Below are 27,585 nucleotides of genomic sequence, written 5' to 3' on the forward strand. Positions count from 1 at the left end.
GCTGGAAAAGATGTTAAGTGAGCCACTCCACAGTATCTACCACATATAGTATGCATTGATTGAACTCAGACTACACTGGCATCCCATCTGGCTAACGCTTCTCTTTTTAACGCTTCTCTTTTTAATGCCTTTAGGTAAATGGTATGTAATATTTTTAAGTGCTTCTTCAGAAAAACATAGGCATTGATTTCTCAAAAGCATGTATAAGAATGTTCATTCCTTTAAGATTTCTCATTAAATACCCTTTATACTTGTGATTTATGGTATCAACAAAGTTTTGACCAAAACTGAATGAAAGTTTGGGGGCTTATAATTTTTTTTTTTCACATATGCCTCCATGTGCTTGTGTGCAAGTTTTTAAGGTTATAGGAATATAACCTACAGGGTCCTAGTGCATATGCGTTGTCAATTTTATGTGATATTGCCCAGTTGCTCTCCAAACATCAGTATATTCACATTCTCAAGAACAAACGAGTACCCACTTCCCTATATCTGCATCACTTGTTCTCCTATTTACTATTCTCTCCCTTTGGATCTTTATTAGCTGTATAATGGATATTCTGATTTTGTTCTTCATGTTTCTTCACTTCATTTGTATTTTCCATCTCTTTGTCAAACTGTGCTATAGTGTGTGTCTGTATTGTTCCACTAAAAGTTTCATCAAGTGCATCTCCTGAGGCTCCAAGAACATGAGTAGTTACCAGCTAGAAGCCTGGTTTTATCAGAGCAATAGACTAGGCAGAAGTCTGCCTAGAGTCAAAGTTCCCTTTGTATTGTTACTACATATTTGAATTTGAACTGAATCACAGAGCCTATAGTCGGACCTCATCAGGACCTGCTATTTATCTGTCTATGGAGATGTAGGACTGGAAGCGTTTGCAGATGCCCGAGTGACAATGAGAGATAAATGTCAGGGTCATAATGCAAAGATAGCCAAGAAGCCTCCTACATCACTGTGAGATCTCTGATATTTCATCTTCCTAGGATTCAGTTCCCTCAGTGGTATAATAGATTTGGGGATGAAGAAGGCAAATCTGACATTTTGTTCTTTGTCAAGCCAAGGGCACTAAGACAGAATAAACATTGTCGATTTTGGAGCAGTTTGGGCGCTGATGATGCGTAATAAGAAATTAAGAATATGTAATGATTAATATCTAAAGAGGTACATCTAGAAGTCTAAGTAAATGTATTCATATAACCGTGCTTGTGTGTGTCTGTAGTTACAGCTGATTCCCGTTGCAGAATAGCTTGTAATAAATGTTAACGGCAGAGTTATGAATAATACTGCCTCTGCTCTTCATTATTGTGCCTAAGCCCTTTTAATAGCCTCCTAACTGCTCTCCTGCCTAACTTAAATCCATTTTTCACACTGCAGTTAAAACTCGATAGATCTACAATGAAATCCAACTTGATCCAATGAGCAGAACCAGCTTGTGTACCGCCAAATAAGAGAATCCCAAGATGCTAGCGCTCATCCAGGATGACCTTTGGTTTCCTCTACCCGGTGGGAAGGGTGAAAGGCTGTGCGACCGCAAGCTCCTCCGAGAGAAACGCCTGCCTCCTCCCAGGGGTCGGCCCAGAGGGAACCGGAGGAAACCCGAAAAATCGCCAGAATCCTAGAGGGGAGGAAGCGCGGAGCGAGAGACGCGCCGGGCGATGACGCACTTCTGGCGCGCCTCCTGCCCTATGCCAGCAGTCCGCCGGCAGCCGCCGGCCGCGGGAGGTGAGTGCAGAATGAGAGCCTTCTGTCCCGCGCCCCAGGCTGGCTGCTCCTAGATTCCCGAGGCGCTGGGGGAGGCCTACCTGGAATGGAGTCGGGTGATGGCGTGGCTCCCGAGGAGAACGAGGCGGTCTGCGAGCTGTCCCACCCTTCCCCGCACTCCCTTCACTCGTCGCCGCGACCGCATAAGAAAAGGGGGGTTGAGGGTGTGGGCCGCCAGTGGAAAATGTAGCCCCCTCGGATGACCCACATGCTACAGTTCTAGTCCGTTACCCCACTGAGCGCTTATTAAGTGCAGTGTAGTTCAGGTTCCGGGGATGCAGCAATCAGTGAGACAGCCGCAGGGAACTTTCAGCCCAATGGGGAAGTGGATGTTAATAAATTCTGATAATACCCCTGCGCCTGCTCATAATGACCCCATTGATTTTGGGCAGAAGCACGTTCCGAATATTCACGGGCCCTCTTGGCTTGGCGTCCCGCAGCTTCTTCATCCTCGGCCTTGCAGCCCACTCCCCTTCCCCTGTTACAGGCTCCTTGGCCTTGTAAAACGTGGTTCTTTCGTTCAGTATGTCCCTCTGCCTCCGCCGCCGCTGTTGTGGGCTAGTTAATTCCACTTCTCAAGTCTTCCTCGGTTAGGGCATTACCCCTGCTTTCAGTAGCACTGTTGACATCATCATGGGGTTGCAGACCACCATATACCTTAGCACTTAACACAGTTGTAACCTCACACTTATTTTAGTGCAAGTCACACGAGAACAAGAAGTTTCTTTCCTGTGTTTGAATCCCTAGTGCACCAAATTCCCGTGCACAGAGTATACCTCAGTAAACATTGACTGAGAGGGCAAGCAAATATATTTGTAATTGCAGTGTAAGATACTTGATATAAGAAAAGAATACATGTCCAGCAGATCTGACTTAATTTGGATCTTCCAGGATATGACTTTCCAATTGAGATCTGAAGCCGTGAAAAGGAGTTGTTAACAGGTTAAAAAGGGGGCAAGTCAGGAAAGGCTATTAGAGGCAGGGGGAACAGCATATGTTAGGACATATTTGGGACCCATTCAGCCATTTAATACTTGTGTTATGACATTTCTTTTAATTAAAAAACTAATTCTATTTCTAGTTAAAAAATTAGGGAAATAAAGTGGCAGAAAGAAAAAATAAAAATCATCAATAAGACTACCATTCAGAGATACTGTTTTAAAATTTTATCTGTTGAATGGTTTTGTAGGTATAAGTACATATGTATGATTTTTACACACTTGAAAGTTGAAATATGAAATTTTTTCACCTGCATTTGAATATTTTCCTATGTTGTGAAATATTCTACAGCATGATTTGTGGGGTTTTTTGTTTTTTTGTTTTTTTTAATTTTAGAGTGCAAGCAAGGGAGAGGCAAGCAAGAGAGAGTAGAGAAAATCTTATGCAGGCTCCATGCCCAGCGTGGAGCCAGACATGGGGCTTGATCCTATGACACTAGGATCATGACCTGAGTGGAAATCGAGTAGGACACTCAACCAACTGAGACTCCCAGGCACCCCACCACAGCGTGATTTTTAATGACTACTTTGTTGTTTCTGATTTGTACCAAATTGTTGGATATTTAACTTTGTACCTTTTTCATATAAGAAATAACTGTGGTGAATGCTTATGAGCAGAAATCTTTGGACACATCTCAGATAAATTCCTCAAGTTGGAACTTTTAAAAATTGGGTTTAGGGGCGCTTGGGTGGCTAAGTCAGTTGAGTGTCCAACTTTGGCTAGGGTTGTGATTGCGCAGTTTGTGAGTTCAAGCCGCATCAGGCTCTGTGCTGACAGCTCAGGGCCTAGACCCTAGTGTGGATTCTGTGTCTTCCTCTCTCTCTGCCCCTTCCCTGCTCCTGCTCTGTGTGTCTCTCTCTAAAAAATAAATAAACATTGAAAAAAATTGGTTTTAATATTTAACTACCTAGGGGCACCTGGGTGGCTCAGTCGGTTAAGCCTCTGACTTTGGCTCAGGTTGTGATCTCATGGTTCATGGGTTTGAGCCTGGTATCGGGTTCTGTGCTGACAGCTCAGAGTCTGGAGCCTGCTTGGGGTTCTGTGTCTCCCTCTCTCTCTGCCCCTCCCCTGCTCACACTCTGTCTCTCTCAAAACTGAACAAATGTTAAAAAAAATTTTTAATAAAAATAAAATAAATAAAATTGAACTACCTAAGCAAATTTAAATAGTAGTACATGTGTGTGGTAAGAAAAAGAATTACCTGGGGTGCCTTGGTGGCTAAGTCAGTTGAGTGACGCTTGATTTTGGCCTAGGTCATGGTCCCAGGGTTGTGGGATTGGGCACCAAGCTGGGTGTGGAATCTGCTTAAGATTCTCTCTCTCTCTCTCTCTCTCTCTCTCTCTCTCTCTCTCTGTCTCTCCCCTTGACCCGCTCATACTCTCTCTCTTTCTAAAATTAGAAAAACAAAACAAAAACAAAAAAACAACCAAGTATGGCTCTTGAAATTTGGCAAACTTGGCATAAAATCCAAGTTTGACCATCTGTTCTTTGTGTGAACTTAGTGAAGTGCCTTAATCTTTTAGCTTCTGTTTACTCATCTGTTTGGAGAGGTCAGTGGGTGGGGAATGACCCAAAAACCTAAATCTCATTTAAAAGAATATTGTGAGGTTAAATGAGAAGATGTGTATAAAGCATTTAAGCATGGTGCTGAGCATGTACAAGCTCTTAATGAAAGGAAGCTATAACTAAATTTGTATCTTAGTTTGTAGGAAGGTCAGCGTTTACAAAAAGTTTAATATTGATTGTTTCCATCCAGGATCATGTTTTGCCTTTTCATTTATGTTTCTCAGTAATATTTTTGATTTTCTTTACATGAATTTGTTATGTTTCTTATATTAAAAAATTTTTTTTTAATGTTTAATTTATTTTTGAGACAGAGACAGAGCATGAGCAGGGGAGGGTCAGAGAGAGAGACAGAATCCGAGGCAGGCTCCAGGCTCTTAGCTGTCAGCACAGAGCCTGATGTGGGGCTTGAACTCATGAGCTGTGAGATCATGACCTGAGCCACCCAGGTGGCCTTGTAATGTCATGTTTTTTATTAAGTTTAATCTTGGCTTTTTTTTTTTTTTTTTTAAGTGTATTTAGAGAGATAGAGCACAAGCTGGGGATGGGCAGAGAGAGAGAATGAGTGGGAGAATCCCAAGCAGGCTCCTTGCGGTCAGTATACAGAACTCAAAGCTGGACTCAAATTCAAAAAACCATGAGATCATGATTTGAGCTGAAATCAAGAGTCAGGTGCTTAACTGAGCCACCCATGTGCTCCCTTGGCTTTTTTTTTTTTTTTAAGGTTTGATTTGTTTTGCTTTTGTTTGTATGTATTTTTGCCCCACTGTATTGTTTTACCTAGGAAAGATAGCACTACCTAGTGGTTATGAATACAGCTCTTGTGGCCTAAGATAATTACTGAAACCCTCTAAGTCTCATTTATTTATTTTTTTTGGCAAAATGAGGACAATAGTTTTACATATCTGCTAGTACTATAATGAATGGAAAGTGCTGAGCTCTGAAGCTGGCACATTGCAAGGTAGAGTGAATGTCAGTTGTTATTAGCAGCTAATGCAGGTTTGCAAGTTTAAAGGAAAGTCACTGCCTGGGTCAATCTCACTCTTGGTTCTCTTCTTCTTCCCTCAGCCCCCGCCCTTCATTGAGAGGGAGCTCAGGTGATGGCAGCCATGTGCCTGAAGGCCTGGCACCAGGTGAGCTGAGACTCCCTCAGATCCTTCAAGAAATCTTATTTCAGTGAAATGAGAGATAAGAGGGTCAATTCTGGCCAAAGCGTTAGAGCCAAAGCAGATGCCCCTGTTCATCCTCACAGCGGGACTAGATGCTCGGGGAGAGAGCTGATGATGACAGACTGAGACTCCAGGGTGCAGGAAACAATGGCTGGAGATGGCTAGAGAGAGTAGGAATCAGAAGTACAGCCTCATGCACTGCCAGGATCTCTGCTGAGCTGGAGGGCCCCCAGGTTCAGTAGGGACCCCCACAGAGGGATCCGTGAGATATGGGACTCAGGCTGATGGTGGAGATATCCAGTGTTTGGTGGGAGTGTTCAAGATTAACAAGGTTGCAAGGTTCTTGGGAGGCAGGACCAGACGGATGGTAAGAGGAAGAAAAGAAGGGACCTATACCATTTGTCTTCCAAAAAGAGAGCGAAGTTGGGGGTTCAGGATCAGTGACAAAAGAGTTGGTTCAGGAAGGGCACGTGAATGTCTATCTCTCTCTCTCTCTCTTTTTTTTTTAATGAATGTCTGTCTTGAGAGTCAGTTGAGGGAAGCAGCATGCTGCAATATGAAACGTGGTACTAGGTGATAGGAAATTTCAGAGTAATTTCCCCATCAGCCCTCCAGGGCGTTGTAACTTTGAGTTAATCACTTGACCTCTGTGCCTCAGCTGACCTCATCGGTCAGATGGCAGGAATGCTATTCATTCCAGGTTAGGGAAAAGGATTCTGCCAGGTGCCTTTCACCTCTGCAGCATGGTGGGTTGTTGAGTGCTGCTTGATGGGCTCTGTCTTCTTGGGACCTCTCTATGTCACATCTCAGCATCTGTGATCTTATCCCAAGTACCGTTCCCAGATCATCCATTGTCTGTGGGTTCCTTTTGGCTAATATCGCTTTGCCTGGAAGCCTAATCTCAACACATCAAAGCACAACTCATTGTATCCCTTGCCCTTCCCATTCCTCCTGCACTTCTGCCAATTGCTAGTATCCCCATGCCACCATCCCTGGTCACCATTTTTAGATTTTTAGTCATTATTGACTGTTCATTCTCCTTTGTCACCTTGTTCATTCAATCCAAATCCTGTTTTTCCTGTCTCAGCAACCATTTGTCTCTTCTTTGTATGGTTCTCCTGATTTTATCATCCCTTTCCTGGATATTGTCAGCAGAACCTGTCAATAGTTTCCTTTGTCTTGTCTTGGGCTTTCTTGTCATCTGACATTTATTGCCTATAGAGCTCAGGCTCAGGTTCTTGAATTTGAGTTTGTTGTTGTATGATGATCCATCTAAGAGCTTTAACCCAGAGAGTTGAAGTCAGATTGGCATTTTACAAAGATCGTAATAGGTGTTGGACAGAAGGTGGACTTGGGTGATAAACCTGGAGTTAGGGACCATTGCCTTGGTCCAAAGGACAGTTGCTGAGGACTTGAATTATGTGGTGATTAATGATGTTGCATAGGCATCAGATCCAAGAAATATTTAGGGGATAGAATTGGCAGCATTTGATTGCTGATTGCTTACCAGTACTAAGCAGTGACTAGGGGGATAGTTGAGAATGATGCTCAGGTTTCCAGCCAGGAAGACCAAGCTGAAAGTGGTGCTACTGATTGAGACAGAGGATCAAGATAATGACCAGCATCAGGTTTGAGCACTTAGTGTTTGTTTCTCCTTGTACTAGGCAGGTCATATGAATTAGAAGTAGCCATTTTAGGGAGGGTGACGAGTTCAGAATTGGACATGTCAGGAACATAACTGACATGTAGATCACTAGGGCATCTGAGGCAGGCATGTGACTGATGCCAGGACCATGTGAGACCTTGGAGGGAGGATCATGTCCACAAGGGGAAGGCACCAGGGAGACGAGAAGGACCACATTGGTGCTGTCTGAGAAGGAAGACTTTGGGCTGGTAGGCATTTTGGTTGATGGAGGACATAATATTTGAGAAATATAAAGAGAGATAGCCAAAGAGCCACCTAGAAGCAGTTAGAATCAGGAAACACTTTGTCCTAGGAAGACTCCCTGGAGGTGAGGATGCTCTTCCAACACCAGAGTCCTTTCTGCTGGAGGGGCTCAAGCAGGGGCAGCACAGCCCCCTTTTGTTAAGGGTGGAGGGGTGGTGGCACAGCCAGGTTGTGCATCAGGTGAAGGTTTCAGGGAACAGGGCCCTTTCTGACAAACCATGACTGTTCCCAGTAGGTGGGTGTGAGGATTGGGGTAGGGCAGACAGATGTGGACACACAGCAGCACTCTGGGTAAGTGCAGAGAGCAGGATGGATGGGCTGGACTCTCATCAGTAAAGTGAGGACAGGTAGCAGGGACATTGAGGGATGTCACCCATGAGAGGTACAGTTGGAGTCCAATCATCTGTTCATGGAGTATCTGAAAGACCAGAAGAGCATGCGCAGAAATGATGAGGGTTTACTTCAGGAGGGTGAATTTGTAAAAGATATTCTGTTTTAGTTTTCTGTGTTGTGACATTGTCTCTTGTAATAGTCTCATGTGCAGTTAGAAGAGGCTCTGATAGTGAAGGCAGTCTTGGAGTTGCTGGCTGTAGGTGTGGTCATTCATCAGCACTCAGGGCTGTGTCCTGTCACTCCTCATTTCCTGTCCATCACGGGACTCTCCCTCAGCCCCTACACTGTCCCCTGGGCCCCACACTCTGGCTCTGAGCCAGAGGATTGGCTCTGGTGCAGCAGGAACCTCTTGTTTTAGGAGGTGGTGACCTTCGAGGATTGGCTATCTACTTCACCCGGACAGAATGGGCTGGTCTTTCTTCTGCACAAAGGGACCTGTACAGGGAAGTGATGCTGACAAATTATGGGAACTTAACTTCCCTGGGTAGGCCACTTTGCCTTTGGGACTCAGACTCATTGGACAAGGGTAGGGTGGATTGTGACACGAATCTCACAACCTTTCACATATTTGCAGGGGCAAAAATTCCTAAACCCTCAGCCCCAGAATATGTCAGGCAGGGATGGAGGGGGAAGTCTGATGTTACTTTGGGTCTAATGTGGGTTTGGCCATTCTCTGGTGAGAACAGTTCCCATCATAGGGCTTCTGTGGAGGGCACTGTGGGAAAGAAACATCCTCTGTTGAAGTTCATGCCTTCACCTCTCCCTGTGATCTAAGGAAGACATCCCTCATTGCTTTTCCGTGCTTGCAATGTCTTACAGGATCTCACGGACAAACTCTGCATGGTTTTTTACGAAGAGGTCACAAATGCTTAGTTTCCTCTTGATCAAAAAATCTCCTTGGGCTTCCCCACCCTCCAGCCCACTTCTGTGGGCCTTATCCTTACTGAGCTGCTTTGGGGTTTCCTCCTCCGACTGTAGACACAAGGTTACAGGGTACCTCAGGAGCACTAACACGAGACTCCCCTCCAGCACCATTTTCTTCTTCCTTTGCAGGATACCCTGTTTGCAGACGTGTCCTGATGTCACTTCTGGAGGAAGGGGATTTGTCTTGGGGCCTGGAGACACAGGATGATCCACCTGCAGAGAGTACCAATGATGTCTGTCAAGGTAGGTGAGGCAGGTTTAGAACCATCAACCACAGTCCTTTGTTAGATGCATGGTTTGCAAGTTTTAGAGCACTTGCCGTGTGCCAAAATGGAACTTCTTGGAGAAGCTCTGGAGGATACTAGTTATGGAGACCGATGTAGAGAGCTAAAACGGAGAGAATGTGTTAAGTGCTGTTGGTCTATACGCAGCAGGCTGTGGGACACAGCAGGAGAGGTTAGAGGACTTCTCACTTAGAAGATCAGGTAACACTCCTTCAGTGGCAGGCCATGTGTTCTGTGTTCAGCATGTAAGAATGCATTGCAGAAGGAGTGGGAAGGGAAGATAGTCTGGCTGGAGGAAGGGAATAATAAAAGATCCAATATAATTTCTGGCATAATATAATATCTGGAAAAGGACTAGAATTTGGAGTATATAAACAACTCTCAAATTCAGCAATAAAAACAAACAGGCGGTTAGAAAATGTGTGAAGGGTATGAAGAGATGTTTCACCAAAGAGAACACAGAAATGAAAAGATGCTTGACATTAGCCATTAGGAAAATGCAATTTAAAACCACAGTGAGATATCACTACCCCCTAATCATGTATATCACCATAAAATTGTTTGGTGGTTCATGGTTTGATGTGCAGGGGAATTACCTGGGGAGTGTTATTTTAAAATAGATATTTCTGAGGGCCACCTGTGAGCATTTATTCTTTTCTCTTTTTAAATTAGCGTTCAAGAACATGTGGCTTAGGGGGTGCCCTGCGTCGGGCTCTGTGTTGATCAGTAGTCAACATAGAGCCTGACTGGGAGTCTCTCTCACTTTCTGCCTCACCCCACCCCCCAAAATAGATGAACTTTAAAAAGAAAAAGAACGTGAGGCTTAGGACTGAAAGCCTAAGTAGAACTTCCTTTTGTTGACTTCTGTGTTGTTAACATGGTAGCCACTAGCTATGTGTGCTTTATTAAATTACTCTTAAGCACTTGAAGGGGGGCTAATTCAAGGTGAAATGTCCTAAAAGTATAAAATACCATATTTTGAAGATTTAGTACAAAAAAAGTATAAATGATCTCATTTATAATTTTTATGTTGACTTTATGTTGAAACAGTATTTTGGATATATTGGGTTAAATAAAATATTTTTATTTTTGAGTGAAAGATTTCTGCTCACAATCCGCTACATCTATTTCATGACCCACTAGTGGTTCTCAGCCAATTAGAAAAATCAAGCTAGTCTGGGAAAGATAACTACCCTCTATTGGACCTGAATAGCGAAAGTAAGAAGAAGTGAAAGGGGAGAAGGGAGAGGAAGTACCTGCTGAGCTCTGCTAGAGGAGTGGGAAGAGCTGCCCAGAGAGAGGCGCAGCCGTAAAGGGAAGGTGGGAAATGGGCGCCACCGTGTGGGAGTGGAGCGCGAGGAGGTTGAGGAGCACCTTTGAGGTCGTCTTGGTTTTCCCAGTGAGGAAGAGGTGGCAGTGACTGGAGAGTTAGGTAAGGGAGCAGGTGGGGCTTTAGGGAAAGTTGTGATTGCCTGGAAGGACCGCTGTGGGGAACCTGATCAGTCGAATGATAGGGTTCTAGGGTGTTAGAGAAGGAGAAGTGTTTCCTTGTCATCTGTTATTCTAATCTGGATAATGTGACACTTGCTTTTTACCAAACAGCAAGAGAAATTGAGAATTGACTTCCAGGCTCCACATTATTCTGGTCACTGTGCTTCAGATTATTTTGCTGTTCACAGTTTCATCTGTCTCCTTGTTCCTGTGTCCCAGCACTTCCCTTCTGAAGAAGCCCATTCAAATTCACACACACAGAGAACTTGGTAGATAACCCCCACTCCCTATTAAAATAGAACTTCTCAGGGGCACCTGCGTGGCTCAGTCACTTAAGCATCTGACTCTTGGTTTGGGAACAGGTTAGGATCTCATGGTTGGTGAGTTCGAGCCCTGCCTCAGGCTCTGTGCTGACAGCGTGGAGCCTGCTTGGAATTGTCTCTCTCACTCTCTCTCTGCCCTTTCCCCGTTCACTCTCTCTTTCAAAATAAATAAATAATCTTAAAAAACATTTTGAAAAAGGGAAATATTAACCAAAACAAGTAGATCAGCCATTATAACATAGATACAATTATTTTTGAGCCATAATAATTTTATTATTGCAGTATATAAGTTGTATGCTTGTGTATACAGAGTAGCAGTTATTCAATCATTTATTTTATTGTATTTATTTAGTACCTACTGTGTGTCAAGAATTGCTCAAGACACCCAGGATACAGCAAGAAAGAAAACAAAGCCCCTGCTCTCCTGAAGCTTATGTTCTAGTGGTTTAAGATCAAGGACAGCTAATTTGTAAAGAAAAGGAAAGATAAACAAGCATTCTGCACATAATTTTATTGTGCAAAAGGCATAAAAATGCTAATATCTGCTTTTAGCATACTAATGTTTAATTAACAAGAGTACAGATTGATAAAGATCAACACTTAAATATGAAATTGAAGTTTAAAAAAAAATGGATCGAATTTTAACAAACTTAATTAAAATGTCATCTTCCAGTCTTTGGAAATACAAATGTCACTGGACAGGCTGTTATTGTTGTCTGTTTCTCACCTGAGGTTTTCCTGTTCCTCACTATGAAAAAGGGGGCATTGTGCAGTCACCTGCCTCAAAGCAAGGTGTCCCCTTTCCGACTAGCTGAGCAGACACATTTTGAGTCCCAACAACAGCACACACGCAGCCATTTCTAACAGTTAGATGGCATACACTCAACTCTTGTAGCCCATCAGGTGTTGCCTCTTGTTCTTAGATTCCGTGCTGCTTCTTCCATGAGCATTTTCAAGCATTTAAGTACTATGAAGTCACAAGTTAATAGGGACATGAAAGTCTGGAGAAGCTTAGGAAGTAGTCTTCATTGTTGGAAAGTGTAGGGACCTGGGTTCAAAATCTCATTTCCTGTTCCACAGCTTCTATTTTCGGCCTCTGTCATATTTAGCTCTTCCAGTTTAATAGATTTATATTTCTGGCAGGCTACACGGACGTTGGAATAGTAATCTCTAAAGGTCCTATAATTTCAGTGCTCTGTTGTTTCTAGTATAATTCTCAGGTGGCATGTGTCTTCCATTTCTCATGTCAGATGCTGAGACCAACACTGACAGTGAGTTCACATCAACACAGGGAATTTCTGAAGAAAGAAATGTGATGATATCACGTGGGCTGCTACAGAGTGTTTCTCGGGAAAGTGAATTTCCAGGAACATGTGAACTGGAGAAACACCAGGAAATCTCCACAGTGAAAAATATTAAAAGAAAGGATGAGAGAATCTTCTGTGCAAGGAAACCCTTCAGATGTGAGGAATGTGGGAGATGCTTCAGCTTTTTTTCTTACTATGTTAGACACCAGAGAATCCACACTAGGGAGAAACCCTACCCATGTGAGGAGTGTGGGAAATCCTTTAATGGCAATTCTTCATTAATTCGGCACCAGAGAATCCACACTGGAGAGAAACCCTATCAGTGTGAAGAATGTGGGCAAGCCTTCAAGAATAGTGCCAATCTAATCAGGCACCAGAGAATCCACAGTGGGGACAGACCTTATCTCTGCAAGGAGTGTGGAAATGGCTTCCCCAGTAGTTCTGAGTTGGTTATACATCAGAGAATCCACACTGGGGAGAAACCTTATGAGGGTAAGAAGTGTGGAAAAACTTTCACTGTTAAGTCAACACTAAGTCGGCATCAGAGAATCTACAGTGGAGAGAAATCATACGAGTGTCTCAAGTGTGGGAAAACCTTTAGGACTTCCCTCTTCAGCTACATCATCCTGAGTATGCCCACCCTAGGGAGAAGCCTGTCCTGGACCTTGGTTCCTTTGGCCTCCCAGCATTTTTTACCCCCTTTTCATGGTAATTACTGCCTTCCTTTTTTTGGAAAGTTACTCTTCCCTTACTCAACAATTGATGTGGTATAGGTGTGGCTCTGTTCCCCACTGGAAGGGTGGTACTTGTGGTCTAGTCTAGCCCATCTATACTCTTCCTTCCCTCTGCCACAATGATAGGTTCAAGTGACCAGGTTCATCCATTTTTCCATCTTTCTCCAGATTTGGGAATTGACTTGTACAGCATTGCTAGAAGTAGCTATGAGGCTGTTCTTTTTCTGTGCTTTGGAACAGTTTCAGAAGCCTAGCAGTTATCTGTTCCTTGGAAATCTGGAAAAAAAAAATCCACCTAATAAAGCTGGCTGGGCCAGTTGCTTTTGTTGGCGGTAGTAGAGGAGAAGAGATCTTTACTACTTTATAAGTTCTTTCTGTGGCATTGAGCCAGTTACATTGTCTATTTTTTCTTGAATCAGTATTGGTAATTTATAATTTTTTAATTTTTTAAATTTATTTTGAGAGAGAGAGAGAAAATGGGGGAGTGGCAGAGAGAGAGGGAGAGAGAGAGAATCCCAAACAGTTTCCGTGCTGTCATTGTGGAGCCTGAAGCAGGACTCGAACTTAAGATGACCTGAGCTGAAACCAAGAGTCAGATGCTTAACTGACTGAGCCCAGGTGCCCCTGTAATTTATAATTTCTTACTGACACTTACAAATTATTAGCCCTGACTTTTACTCAGATAATGTATCCTGTTTAAAATATTTTCAATATATGCTCCTTGGCATTCTTAAATTTGTTGGTTGACAAAATCTGTATGGTTCTATTACTCATATATTTACATGCAAAAGCTTGACATTTGTCCTTATAATGCCTAGAATAGCATGTCTGCCGTTACCTTATAACCAAAGAAATGGCCTGGGTTATCCATCTAAAGCAGGGTTTCTCAAACTTGACACTATCAGCATTTGGGACCTGACAGTTTTTTGTTGGCGCTATCCTATGCACCATAGGATGTTTAGCTTACTCAATGACTTCTGCCCACTAGATACTATTTGCAACACTCTTGCCTGCCCCCACTCATGAAAATCAAAATGGTCTCCACCCATCTAGAGAGATCCTAAGGTATGTTTTTGTAAAAATAAGGAGCCAGTCCTCTTCTTTGGATGCATGTCAGTCTGTGCCCTGTTCCCTCCCATGCCACTTTGTACCGTCAACTACTTGTCATGACAATTCTCAATTCTCAATTCTCAATTTCACTTCCTAAACAGTTCTGCAGTAGTATCCCTTCTTCACAGTCCTGGTCTTTCTTAATGTGACTGGATCTTTACCCCTAAGGAGGACAGGTGTTTTTTTTTTTTTTTAGTTTGGTTGGTTTTTTGGCTTTACTACTTCTTTGGCAGTGAGATGACATTTGTGGACCTACTCTGAAACTAGTTATATTAAAATACAGTTAAATGGCTTAAAAAATAAACCTGTGATACAGTAATTAATATACGTGTCTCTACCACTGTGATGAAATCAAATGACAAGATCTAAAGGTGAGCCCTAATAACAACGACGGTAATTTCGAATTAAAGAAGAGAATAACTCATATTTTGAGATATCTGCATCAACTGTGAGGTGATATGAAAATATCTGTGATTTCTACTGGTGACAAAGGCACGGTACTGCTGATGGTACTGGGGTTTGTTGCCAACACATAACTGAAGGAAATGCTACATTTCGGTTAGAGATCAGGGAAAACCCCAGTCAGCTGCCTCTCCTTTACCGGGTCTCCGAGGACCGCGGTCCCAGCCGCGCCGGCCGGCCGGCCTGGGGTGTGAAGCCAGAGAACCACTGAGCGGCGCGCTCTGGCTTCCTAGAGAGGAAGCACGTGAGGCGCGGGCCCCGCGGCCCCGCGGCTCCGCTGTGACGCGCTTCCGGTCACGCCGCACTTTGCGCCTTTTCTGAGGTGAGTGGTGGGTTCGTTCGCCCGGTCGTCTCCGCTAGCGGCGCGCCCGTCACCGCCGGAGGAGGCTGCCGCCTTGGTCCCTGAAGCCGTGGAGGAGGCCAGTGGAGGCCGCTCGCGGGCCAGCGCCGCCCTCGCTCGGGTGCCGTCGCTCGCCCCGGCCCGCGGCGCCCGCTCTGGGACAAGGAGGCGGCGGTTGGAAAAGAGACGCCCCGTGCGCCAGACGCAGCTGTAGAGCCCTGCCCATTGGGCCAGCCACTCCTGACCTAGCAGCCGAAGGCCAGCTGGTGCTCGGGGTTCCCGGGATGCAGTTGTAGGGGACACCAGCGTGGGCTCCGCCTTCGGGGAGCTTTCCGTTTAATGGGAGTCACGTAGTCATTAAATCTGACCAGTTCACTCTACCTGTTTGTAACCCACTGGCTGCGGCCGGTCGCCTTTCGGTCGAAGACTAACGCCCTGCATGGCGTCCTCTTATGCGACTTGTATCCGCTCGTTTTGCAGCACACTCTCCTCGGCTCTGCTACGGCCTTCCTGGCCATTCACCTCCAGAACATGTTTTTGTTTTTGTTTTTGTTTTGTTTTTTTTTAACCTAGTTAATTCCTATCCCGAAATGTACCCATCTAGGATAGATTCCCCGGGCAGTAATCACAATTATGATCTTATTTATGAGATTCTTTGATTAACGTGTGCCTTTGCTTCAGACTGAGCTCCATGACAAGAGGGGTTACACCCTTTTTCCCTGTCTCCACTATATCTCACACTTGGCCTGGAATGAATGAAGTCTACCATAAATGTTGAGTGAAGAAAGCACAAATCAATGCAAGAGTATAATCTCAATCTGGGAGACGTGGTATACAGGAAAGTGAACAAAGTATGAGTGGAGTGTTTAACATGGGGAGCTGACTTGGTTTGTAGAGGATGTGAAGGATGACCTGGCATTACCTGCGGGAAGGATCAGGCTGCTGGAGAGTATCCTAGGCAGAGAGTATCTGTTAAAAAGATCGTAAGGTTGGAGCAGAGTAGTTCATACAGAGACAACAGCAGGTATAAAGATCCCGAGTTAGCATCGTAGAGGGAACGGAAAGAAGGCCAGAATGGCTAAATCAAGAAGGGTGGCATAATGTAAGGCCAGCAGGAAATTACAGCAAGCAATGAAGTTAGGGAACATGCTGGTTTTGGGGCAGAATATGACCGCTTAGCAAGAACACAGTGTCTGTAGGGGATACAACTAAAATAATAACCCAGACATTTTGGCATGTTGAGGTGGCCTTTCAGGGTCCTTTGCTAATGAGTTTTGGTAATCACTGGGTCCTAGAATGGAGTGATGAGCAAAAAGATGCCTGCCCCAAGGTCCAAGAAAAGGAAGACTTCCCCTTTGATTCTTTTTCTGAATTTTCTCGGTGACTCTATCCTTCTATATTAACTTCAGAATCACTTTATCAGGTTTTAAAAGAAATCCTGTTGGGATTATGATTGGAAGTGATTTAATGTAGTTACTGAACATGGCCTTTGGAATTCTGACAGATCTGGTTTGGAATCCAAATTCATTCATCCACCACCTTGTGACCTTGGTAGAGAGAATTATTCTCTTAGCCTTGTTTTCTCATTTGGGGACAAGAAAATTCAGAGGATTATAGTGAAGACTGAATGAAGGGATGTGTATTTTACATCCCAAAACTTATTTTTTTAACTTGTTATGTTTCTCAGTAAAAGTTTATTTTTAAAAAATAAAGGTCTGGGTTTCCTTTTCCTCTTGTTAGGTTTTGCTTTAGTTTGTTTGCTTACTTGTTTGTTTCTTTGGGGTTTTTTGTTTGTTTGTTTGTTTTTTGCTTGTGTGTACTCCTATTCCCCCTGTACTCATGTCTTATGCAGGACAGGGAGCATTGCTCTGATGCCTGAGGGCAAGTTACTTACTCTTTCAAAATCTGTTTCCTCAGCATTCAAACTTCATTGTATAGTGTGGATTGAAAGAAGAAATATATGCCACTTACCCAGTGAGCATTCAGTAAATGATGGCTGGTATTATTACTGGCAAGCAGGTTTGTTGGTTTAAAGGAGAGCCTTTGACTGGGCGAAGCTCACTCATGATTCTCTTTTGTTTCTTCCCTCAGCCTCTATCCTTCACTGAGAGGGAGCCCAGGTGATGGCAGCCATGCCCCTGAATGCCTGGCACCAGGTGAGCTATGACTCGCTCAGGTCAACCTTCATGAGATCTAATCTGAAGGAAATGGGTTATGAGAGGGATAATTCTGGCAAGACTCTTAGAACCAAATCAGCGGGAAAGTACCTCTTGAGTCTTTCTAGTAGGACTGAATGTTGGGGAGAAAGTTGATGGTGAGGGGCTGAGCAGCCAGAAGTCCTACAAGCATTGGCTGGAGAAAGTGTCCAGGGAATCAGAAGTACAGCCTCCTGTACTCCAAGGATCTCTGCTGAACCAGTTCAGTAGGGACCACAAAGGAGGGATTTGTGAGAATGAGGGACTTGGGCTGATGGTAGAAGTATCCACTGTTAGTAGGAGTGATCGAGATCAATGAAGTTGCAAGATTCTTGGGAGGTGGGAGAAGAGGGCTGGTAGGAGGAAGATAAGAAGAGGGGGTCTATAGTATTTGTCCTTCTAAAGAAAGAAGTTTGGGCTTTACAATCAAGGAAAATATATCCTCCTTAAGGGCAGTGCTGCTGACTAAGGTGAGGCAGCAGCAGACTATGATACGGAAAATCTGCACTAGGTCAAATCTGCATTAGGGCAGGTCACCTGAATTTAGGGATCCCATCGGGCCTCAGTGGTCTTGAGCCAATCAGTTAAACTCTTTGTGTCTTAACAGACTTCATCTGTAAAGTGAACATTAAGTACCTTACATTTGTGGGACTAGGAAATTGATTTCTTGCTGTGTTGCTTTACCATTTCCTCATCCTGGGATTTACTTATCCAGTGACTTAGCATCCATGAAGCATATCCCAAGTCCCAGTCTTGGATTTCTGACATCTGGCAGGTTCCTCTCCCTGACTTTAATCCAAACAGTATCTTCCATATAGTTTCCACCCTCTTCTGATCTTCTGTAAGTACTGGTGAGTCACTGGTACCACCATATCACTGTCCTGACCACTCAGTTTCCGGATTGCTGAGCAGTTGTTGACCCTATTCTCCCTTGATACCACGTCTAGAGAGGCACCAAGTCCAGCTCCTTCTGCCTGCTATCTCTTCCACTTGTCCTGTATTTTGTATTTCCATCTTTCAGGGTTTGTCATTCCTTCTCTGGAATTTTGTCCGCAGAGCATTCCAGTTAGTTTCTCTGTGTACAGTCTTGTGCCTCCTTCTCACTGTCTGCCTGTCACCTGATGCAGTTCAGTTTCCTGAGCTTGGACTTTATCCTCTCGTCCTGGGTTCTTAAATTTTAGTGTGCTCCAGAATTACCTGGAGGGCTCATTGAAGCAGAAATGCTCTCCAGTGGGGCCTATCAGTTTGCTTTCCAAAAAGTTCTCAGTTGATGCTGCTGCTGCTCTGGGGATCACACTTTGAGAACCACTGTTATGGTTAGTGGTGACTCATTAAGTCATTGAGTTGACTGGGTCAGGTTATCATTAAAAAAATTTTTTTTTAAGTTCATTTATTTTTGAGAGAGAGAGAGCGCAAATTGGGGGAGGAACAGAGAGAGAGGGAGAGAAAGAATCCCAAGCAGGCTCCGCACTGTCCAAACAGCCCAGTGCATGGCTCAGACTCACGAACCGGGAGATCATGACCTGATCCTAAATTAAGAGTTGGACGCTTAACTGACTGAGCCACTCAGGCACCCCAGGGTGTCATTTAAAACAATTTTTTTTTAATGTTTATTTGTGAGAGAGAGTGATAGAGAGACAGAGTGCAAGCTGGGGAGGGGCAGAGAGAGAGGGAAACACAGAATCTGGAGCAGGCTCCAGGCTCTGAGCTGTCAGCACAGAGCCTGACTCAGGACTCGAACTCATGAACTGTGAGATCATGACCTGAGCCATTTTAAATTGATGATTTTATGTGCTGGCAGAGGATGGATTCAGTGCAGGACAGCCTGGAATTGGAGCTGTTTAAGTGTCCCCCAGCTATTGAACTAGTGTACTGATTGTGTGATGGTGAAGAAGAGTTGGACTGTAGAAATATTTCGGCGGTGAAACTGGCAGGATCTGATTACCAACTGCATGCCAGAAATGAGCAGTGATTGGGGGCGAGTTAGTCTAGGGTGAAATCTTAAGTTTCCAGTGGAGTCTGGGCTGAGATTGGTACCATTAACTGAGGTAGGGAAACAAAATTGTTGCTCACTGTGCCAATTAGTTTATATGATTTAGAAAAGGAGCCAGTTTCAGTTTGAAGATAAATTTGGTGTAGTTGGTGGGTCAGACATATTAGGTCACCAGGGAGTCTGAGGCAGTGCTGGGACTAGTGGAAGGTGGGGATCCACAGAATCAGTTGAGGCATAAGAAGGTGGGAGGATATTCTTTGCATGTTTAGGTAACCAGTTTGATACCAAAGTCTGAGGAGTATAGAGAGGATCTAAACCAGATGCTAGAACTTTCTGGGAAGATAGAGCCTCAGGGCCATCAGAGAAGGGAAACTGGGGCTGTTGAAAAATCATGAGACTTGGTTGGTAGAAGCTATTATAGATTGTCTTGGAGGTATAAAGAAAAGCAGCTAAAAGAGCTGCCCAGAAGCAATTTGATTCCAGAAGTATATTCTCCCAGGAAGACACATCAGGAAGTCTGTCAGAATAGACTGCTCCAGGCGGCACTAAGCTTTCTCTGCTGGACGTTCTTGAGCACAGGCAGGATAGTTCTTCAAGCACAGATGGGGCTTAGATGAGAATGGCTCATCAGAGCAAACCATGAAATTATTCTTGTTAATGTAGGCTTGAGGTTTGGGGCAGAATGAACACATCTGGGAACACATGGATTAGCTGGGCACTGAGGCAATGAAGGGGAAAACAGGTCCTGACATGCCACCTGTGAGTGGGTGTCTAGACCGATTGAAGCTAATGTCCATTTGTAGGTATAACAATAAAAGATTAAAAGTAGTTACAAAACCAAAGAAACTGCTTTAGGAAGCTCAATTGATGGGAAGCTTTCTAAGGTTTTTGAAATGTTACTGTGTTTTATAATGGTACAATTTATGTCCTAATGGAAGCTCTTCTGTTAGAGAAGTTTTAGGTTTTTGGTTGTAGAAAGTCATTTAATGGTCTAACATCCAGTTCTTTCACTTTTTCTCATTAGTCATCCCTAATAGGACCCCTCCCTCATACTGTACCCAGGCCGAGTCAGAGAATTGGCTCTGGGGCAGCAGGAACTTCTTGTTGTAGGAGTTGGTGACCTTTGAGGACGTGGCTATCTACTTCACTGGGACAGAATGGACTGGTCTTTCTCCTGGACAGAAGGCCCTGTACAGAAGTGTGATGCTGGAGAATTATGGGAACTTGACATCCCTGGGTAAGGTTGCTTTCCTCCTGGGACTCAGGTGTATGCTTTCCTGTTTCCTTCCTTGTTTTCTCCTAATAGGCTGGGTGTGCAGTGTGGAGAGGGAGTGGTTGTCTCTGGTGTCCTCCAGTGTGTGGCTCCAGGGCTGAGACTGAATGACCCACTTCAAAGGTTGGTGGATAGGGAGAGATCTTGGATCAGTTTGGTCCCAATGTATGGAATTGCTGTCCCCTGGTAAGAGTACATCCCATCCTCCCAGGGGCTCTGTGCAGTAAGGAATACATAGTTTCCATTGCCAGAGTTAAATTCTTAGTTCGTCTAGGGAAGGGTGTGACCCCTTCCCTGTGTTTACATATATGTCTTGTAGGATCTCAGTAACTTACCTACTCTTGAGTAGGAAGGGTCATAAATGCTCAGTTTCTTCTTTATCAGAATCTTGGCTTTCCCCAATCCTGAGCCCTCTTCTGCAGATCTTACTCTTATGGAGGCTCTTAGGGTTTTCCTTATATTGACACAGCAGACATATGTCTGAAAGGTACCACTTTCTCCCCTTTTCAGGATATCAAGTTCCCAGACCTGCCCTGATCTCGCTTCTGGAGGCAGGGAATTTGCCATGGGGCCTGGAGGCACAGGATAACCTATCTGCAGAGAGGACCAAAGACATCTGTGAAGGTAAGCGAGGCAGGTTGAGAACAGGCACCTATAGAGCTTGAGAGAGCGGTGTATTTTAAAATGAACCATGCTGGGAAGGATTTAAATAAAATGGATTATTTCTCCTAATAGGTAATAATATGAAACTTGTCCCATTAATTTTAACTCTTATCAAGATAACAAATTCCTCTTAATCATTTCATGCAATTTTTGAATCCATTACTCTTTTCTGAGTTTCAGCATTTCCTGTTTTAGTAGTCCTCCTTCTTTGGACAGGATGGATTTGTTCAAGGGCAGTTTTCAGCACTTGCCGTGTGCCAAGCTTTGTTTTAAGAAGTTCTGGATGATACATGCTATGGAGACAGATGTAAAGAGCTGGGGGGAAAATGTGTTAAGTACTGGTGTTGGTATGTAGTAGTGGGCTTTGGGAGCACAGCAGAAGGAGAACTTGGAGGAATTCCCATGTACAAGCTCGGATAAGCTTCTTCAGTGGCAGGCTGTATGTGCCAAATTTGACTTCTTACAGTGGATCCCATGTGGAAAAAAAGAAGGTGGATTATCTGGCTTGAGAAAATCAATAGAGGATCCAGTAAATCATTGTGAAGAATTTTGCAGTTTAACATGCAGGACAATCACCGGGGGAGCATATTTAATCTAATTTTATTTATTTATTTTTAATGTTTGTTTATTTTTGAGAGAGAGAGACAGAGTACAAGCAGGGAGAGGCAGAGAGAGAGGGAGACACAGAATCTGAAGCAGGCTTCAGGCTCTGAGCTGTCAGCATAGAGCCTGACGCGGCGCTTGTATGCACAAACTGTGAGATCATGACCAGAGTCGTAGTCGGATGCTTAACCGACTGGGCCACCCGGGTGCCCCAGTGGGGAGCATATTTTAAAATGGGTATTTCTGGAATATTTGTCTATCCTAGTAAGCAGTGGAAGAGCCTGAGGTTTAGACCTCAAACCTAAGCGAGACTTCCTAGAATTTGGGGCTGGCAGTTTACAGTATACCCTCACCCCCTTTACTCAGCCAGCGATGGAGATGAGTATGGTGGGGTGCCTTACCCATCGAACTTTGTGTGAAAAATCTAGATTGCAGAGTTTGTGGTGGACCTGAGGGCTCTATCCTAAACAACTTAGGGCATGGGAATAGGAAATGACAGAGCAGGTAAAACCAATCATGCAGCAGGAGCAGTGACCCCTGTCACAGTGACTTTGCCTCTAGTGACACAGGCCCATATTTGGTTGCATTTGCAAAGTATTAACATAGTATGTGCTTTGGATTGGTCTGAAAGAAATTGAAGGAATAAAATCTTATTAAACTATTACTATATGTCAAGAGTTAACTTTTGAGTGAGTGAATTGGATAGGGGATAGTGGCACTGCAAAAATGGAAAAGGAAGGGTGCCTGCATGGCTCAGTGGGTTAAGCGTCCCAGTTCTTGATCTCAGTTCAGGTCTTGATTTCAGGGTCATGAGTTTGAGCCCTGTGTTGGGTGCCGTGCTGGGCATGAAACCTACTTAAAAAGTTAAAAAAAAAAAAAAATGAAAGAGGAAAGAGTATGTGTGGAGCTACAGTCGACCAGATCTTATCAAAACTTGGTCATCAAAGAGGAGAGTTGACTCAGATAACACTGGGAAGTCATGACATAAAAGGAGCTTTTTAATTCGTGTGAATTCAGATGTGAGCGTAGAGTCTGAGGTTCCTTTAGAATATGTATAAGTGGATGGCCAGAGCAGGCCATGGAGAAGGCAAGTGTAGAGTCTGAGATAAAGGTCAGGTCTACAGATGTAGATGCAAGTGTACTCTACCGGAGTTTTAATTGAAATGACACCCAGAGAGAACAAAGGGCTGAATCTTAAATGTTAAGGGTTATTTAATTTTGTTGAGAGAGAGGGAAGAGAAAATAGGCAGAGGAGGGTCCCTATGAGGGAACATGGAACTGAAGCCAGAGGTAGGAGTTTCAGGATAGGTATTTTGCACAGAGGGAGGGAGTAGGAGATGACAAAATTGAGGCAGCACTTTAGATAAGTTTATTTTGGTAAGTTTAGAAATGGAATAGAAGTATATCAAATGTTTGTCAAACTTTTTTTTTATTATGAGCCTCATGGGGTATTACATTTTACATCAAAACCCTCACTATGTACTCTGAGACTGGAGTATCAAGAAACAACATTTACCTTGGCATTGCAATGTACGTGAATACTGTTCTATGTTAGGCTAGTGTATTTCATTTAAAAAATTGTTTTCATTTAAAAAATGAATTTCATTTAAAAAATTGACACGATGTCAATTTCTCAACTAATGAGTAGGCAGTTTGATTAAACACTACTATAAGAAAAGCTGGATGTGAAGGGAAGATTGTTCAGGTCAAGTGGATTTGAGGATCTGCAGAAGGAGGTTGGTGATGAAAAGGAGGGATGATATAGCTGGTAGAGTAGTGTAGCAGGGGAAGGGGAAGACATGGCATTGGGGTGACTGGGAAGTGTGACTTGAGAGGGCAGTGGATGGCTTGGGACTAGTGGGTGTGGAAATGGAAGGGAAAGACATTGAGGCCACTGCATCTGGGCAGTTGTGTTCTTTCAGCAGGAAGGTGGGGGTAATGGCTAGAGACCTAGGAATGTGGTTGCTTAGAAGAACTGCTATGGGGAACTTGATCCAGATGAATTTCAGAGTATGAGGTAGCAGGAAAATAGAGTGTTTTGGTCATTGATTGCTCATTCCTGGTTTTATAGCAAGAAGGAGGCAGGGTATGAGAGCAGACCACCAGATCTCCATTGTCACGATCACCCTTTTCCAGACTACTGGTTTTCCCATTTGCTTCAGTCTCTGACATCTCCTCTCCCACTGCTTTCCTCGTTTAACTCACACTCAAAGGATGAATTTGATTAATGAGCAGATGAGTCCCAGATAACCCAGATTAATGTTAAAATTAGTCTAACATTTTGTATAAAATAGATTGACTTTAACTTAGGTAAAATGGCATCCAGTCTTTTGGAACACAAATGCCATTTTATAGGTGGCTGTTTCTCTTCCTTTTGCTAATATGAGAAGGACTGCTCTGCAGTCTTGATGTATCTAAGTAAACTGAATTCCTCACTTTCCATATAAAATCTCTGCATTTTTGAGATTCAGACTTTTGTGAGAGTCTGATGACAAGACAGGAATTGTCAGCAGTTTTGGGGTATTCATTGACATCTATGGACCTGCAGTTAATAACTTCTAGGGGTGATGTCCTGCAGTTAAGAACCTCTGAGTGTGATTTTTTTCTTTGTCTTGCCACAGCCTAGTGCCTTTAATGCTCAGTGTCTCCAGTCTTTTGAGACATTTGCAGGGTATGAATTTTTTAAAAAAACAGTTCATGCATCACGTGATCTTTGTATCCTGATTCTGTTTTCTTGTACTTGCCAGCCCCAGGGTCACCACTTGCTCTTGGGCCCTTTGCCTTTGATATTTTGTAGGCCTATTACTATGATAAGGTCAGAAGATTAAACACTAGAGAGAAGTCATTAAAAAAATATGGAGTCTGGAAAAGCTTAGGAAGCAATCTAATGTGTGCTGTGTATACCAATACCCTGTTTCTCCTCAACTGTTCTCTGTGTGATACTTGGCACTTTCATTTTAGTAGCCTATTCTTGCTAACAGTCTGATGTGGGGGTTGGAATTGTAATTTCTAAAGGCCCTATAATTTATTTTTTGTTTATTTGTTTGTTTGTTTTAAAGGCCCTATAATTTTTGATGTTAGTTTGTTTCTAGCATAATTCTCAGGTGGCATTTGTGTTTTCTGTTATGTTAGATACTGAGACCAACATTAACAGTGAGTCCACATCAACACAGGGAATTTCTGAAGAAAGAGATGTCATGTTGTTACATGGTTTGCAGAAGAGTGTTCTTCAGGGAAGCAACTTGCTAGAAACCAGTGAACTGGAGAAACACCAGGAAATCTCCACAGTAAAAAATATTAAAGGAAAGGCTCCAAGAATCCACTGTGCAAGGAAACCCTTCATATGTGAGGAGTGTGGGAAATGCTTCAGTTATTTTTCTTACTTTGTTAGACACCAGAGAATTCACACCGGGGAGAAACCCTTTGAGTGTAATGAGTGTGGAAAAGCCTTTAATGGCAATTCTTCATTAATCCGGCACCAGAGAATCCACACTGGAGAGAAACCTTATCAGTGTGAAGAATGTGGAAGAGCCTTTAATGATAATGCAAATCTGATCAGGCATCAGAGAATCCACAGTGGAGACAGACCCTATCTCTGTGGAGAGTGTGGAAATAGTTTTACCAGTAGTTCTGAGTTTGTTATACATCAGAGAATCCACACTGGGGAGAAACCTTATGAGTGTAATGAGTGTGGAAAAGCTTTTGTTGGTAATTCACCACTGCTTCGACATCAAAAAATCCACACTGGAGAGAAACCCTATGAATGTAATGAATGTGGCAAAAGCTTTGGAAGGACTTCTCATCTTAGCCAACATCAGCGTATTCACACAGGGGAAAAGCCTTATTCTTGTAAAATATGTGGGCAGGCCTTCAATTTTCATACGAAACTAACTCGGCACCAGAGAGTCCACAGTGTAGAGAAACGCTTTGACTGTGTAGATTGTGGAAAAGGCTTTAGTGCTCAGGAACAATTAAAAAGGCATCTAAGGATCCATATTCAGGAGTCTTCCTCTTTATGTGCTGAGTGTGGAAAAGTCTTCACTAGCAAAAGAAATCTTCTTCAGCATCAAAGAATCCATACTGGCCAGAAACCCTATGAGTGTGTCAAGTATGAAAAAACCTTTAGGACTTCTTCCAAGCTAGGTCATCATGAACATGTCTACCCCGGAGAGAAACCTGTCCTGGACATTTGTCATTTTGGCCTCCCAGAATTTTTCACCCCCTTTTACTGGTAATAGTACACTAAATTTCCTTTTGGATTTCATCTTCCACTCTAGTGGGATGTGTGACACAGGCCTGGCCACAGATTCCTTCCCCTAAGCTATAGTTATTGGTTCAGATGTCAGTAGTTCACCCACAGTGGTCCAATTAGAGCCCCAGGACTTGGTAAGAATTAATAGGAAGAAATGCTCTTCTTTTTTTCCTTAGTCTTACAGCGGAGAGGAAGTCTTAGATTCTTGTGGAGACAGAATAAAGTTAACAGAGTCAAAGAGGAATCAGAGTTGAAGAGCAATCACCCTGGAATCTTCTGTTTGAACAACTGTGTTAAATCATATCTGAAGCCAGAAATACATCTGGGTTTTTTGATTCCAGTAACCAATACATTTAGCTTTGTTTTTGTTCTGTTGTGTTTCTTTGTTGTTGTTCAAGCAAGTTTAGGGTAGGTTTTCTTTCCTTGCAACAGAGCCTTACCAGCATAACAAAAATCTTGAGGGATAACAAATCTTAAGGAGAAGTGTTTTGTGTTTCAGCAGTTCCTGTGATTGTAACAAGAATGGAAAACCCGTTGTAATTCAAGAGCACGGGCTATATCAGGACACCAGTATATAGAAGTTCTAGCTATTTGAGGGGCACCTGAGTGGCTCAGTTGGTTGTGTGTCTGACTCTTGATTTCAGCTCAGGTCATGATCTCACAGTTCGTGAGATCAAGTCCCAGGTCAGGTTCTGTGCTGACAGCATGGAGCCTGCTTGGAATTCTCTCTCTCCCTCGCTGTCCCTCCCCTGCTTTGCTTCTCAAAATAAATAAAAACTTAAAGTTTTTTTTAGTTATTTAAGCTCTGTGACAAGTTTCAGTGTTACTACAAAATTATGTCTGCATCAATGAATCCATTCTCAAGATAAATCTTAACTATAAAGCCAAAAGCTTCCACTCTTAAAGCTTTCATTTTGTTTGCTCAGTTTTTATTTGGAATGGACGCTATTCTAGGGATTAAACTGGTAAATGCCAGGCTATTGTATCTTTAATAGTGTGGCATTTACCAATTTGTCTAGAAGAGCATGCCCACCTTGATCTGGTTAGTGTGCCAAGGAAAAGCTCTGGTTCTCATGAAGGGGTGCTGAGGTGTCTCAGTAAGAAAACAAAGAGCTGGCCCTTTAGATGATGAATGTAGTCTGCACCCTCTTTTGTCTAGTGCCCTTTTGCTGCCAACCATCGTGGCAGTCACCCTGCCATATTCCAGACTACCTGTTCCCTGAAATCCAGCACCTGGTGGCTTCACCATCTCTTCCTTATTTGCCGGCAGTTTAACGAGCAGTTGTATCATGTCCTTGCACTGACCAATGGGTAATAGGCTGGGGGATCGCTTAACTTAAAAATTGAGGTATAATATACATACAGGAAAATGCACAAATCATAGTTGTACAACTTAAAATGTTATAAAGAACATAGCCTTATAATCAGGAAAGTACATACCAGGACCTGATGTCTCCTTGCACCCCATTCTAGTCATTACTTCTCTCTCATAGTAACCTCTTTTCTGATTTCTACCATCACAATTTTTTACGTGAATGGAGTCATCAGTATAGATCCGTTCTCAATGCTGCATGGTTTTCTGTTATTTGAATATACCACGATTATTGCCTACTGTTGCTAGGCATTTCAGTTATTTCTAGGGGGATCATTTTGAGAGCAGATAATTTAAAAGTCACTCAGAATAAAACTGGTGAAAGTAAACAGGCTTTGGGACTTGGTTTCACATGCTGCCATGTGAGCCACAGCTGCCCTTAAGTAAATGATATCACAGCAGTAATACCCTTGGCACTCATCCTA

General features: G+C 43.4%; 2 protein-coding genes across 6 annotated transcripts; both read left to right on the top strand.

Moving 5' to 3' along the window:
• Nucleotides 1–1,737: 1,737 nt before the first annotated feature.
• LOC109270663 (zinc finger protein 19-like) lies at nucleotides 1,738–13,554 on the top strand. Its single transcript, XM_019455356.2, is given in 6 exon segments — nucleotides 1,738–2,704; nucleotides 5,393–5,457; nucleotides 8,193–8,211; nucleotides 8,214–8,318; nucleotides 8,888–9,001; nucleotides 12,107–13,554. Coding segments are annotated over 5 exon segments (1,101 nt in total). The 5' UTR covers nucleotides 1,738–2,704; nucleotides 5,393–5,424; the 3' UTR covers nucleotides 12,937–13,554.
• On the top strand, nucleotides 8,901–26,590 carry LOC128778179 (zinc finger protein 19-like). 5 transcript variants are annotated; one of them, XM_053906642.1, is made up of 5 exons: nucleotides 8,901–9,001; nucleotides 16,901–16,965; nucleotides 20,108–20,234; nucleotides 20,781–20,894; nucleotides 24,669–26,590. In XM_053906642.1, the coding sequence occupies exons 2-5, from the start codon at nucleotides 16,933–16,935 to the stop codon at nucleotides 25,769–25,771; spliced, it is 1,377 nt and encodes a 458-aa protein (XP_053762617.1). In that variant the 5' UTR covers nucleotides 8,901–9,001; nucleotides 16,901–16,932; the 3' UTR covers nucleotides 25,772–26,590. The 5 variants fall into 5 exon arrangements, with proteins under 5 accessions (XP_053762617.1, XP_053762619.1, XP_053762618.1 ...); XM_053906644.1 differs by lacking the exon at nucleotides 8,901–9,001 and adding an exon at nucleotides 12,573–12,655; XM_053906643.1 differs by lacking the exon at nucleotides 8,901–9,001 and adding an exon at nucleotides 14,468–14,791.
• The last annotated feature ends 995 nt before the right edge of the window (nucleotides 26,591–27,585 follow it).

Source organism: Panthera pardus, unplaced genomic scaffold, assembly GCF_024362965.1.
Source record: "Panthera pardus isolate Hobbes unplaced genomic scaffold, ASM2436296v1 HiC_scaffold_19, whole genome shotgun sequence".
Lineage (NCBI taxonomy): Eukaryota > Metazoa > Chordata > Mammalia > Carnivora > Felidae > Panthera > Panthera pardus.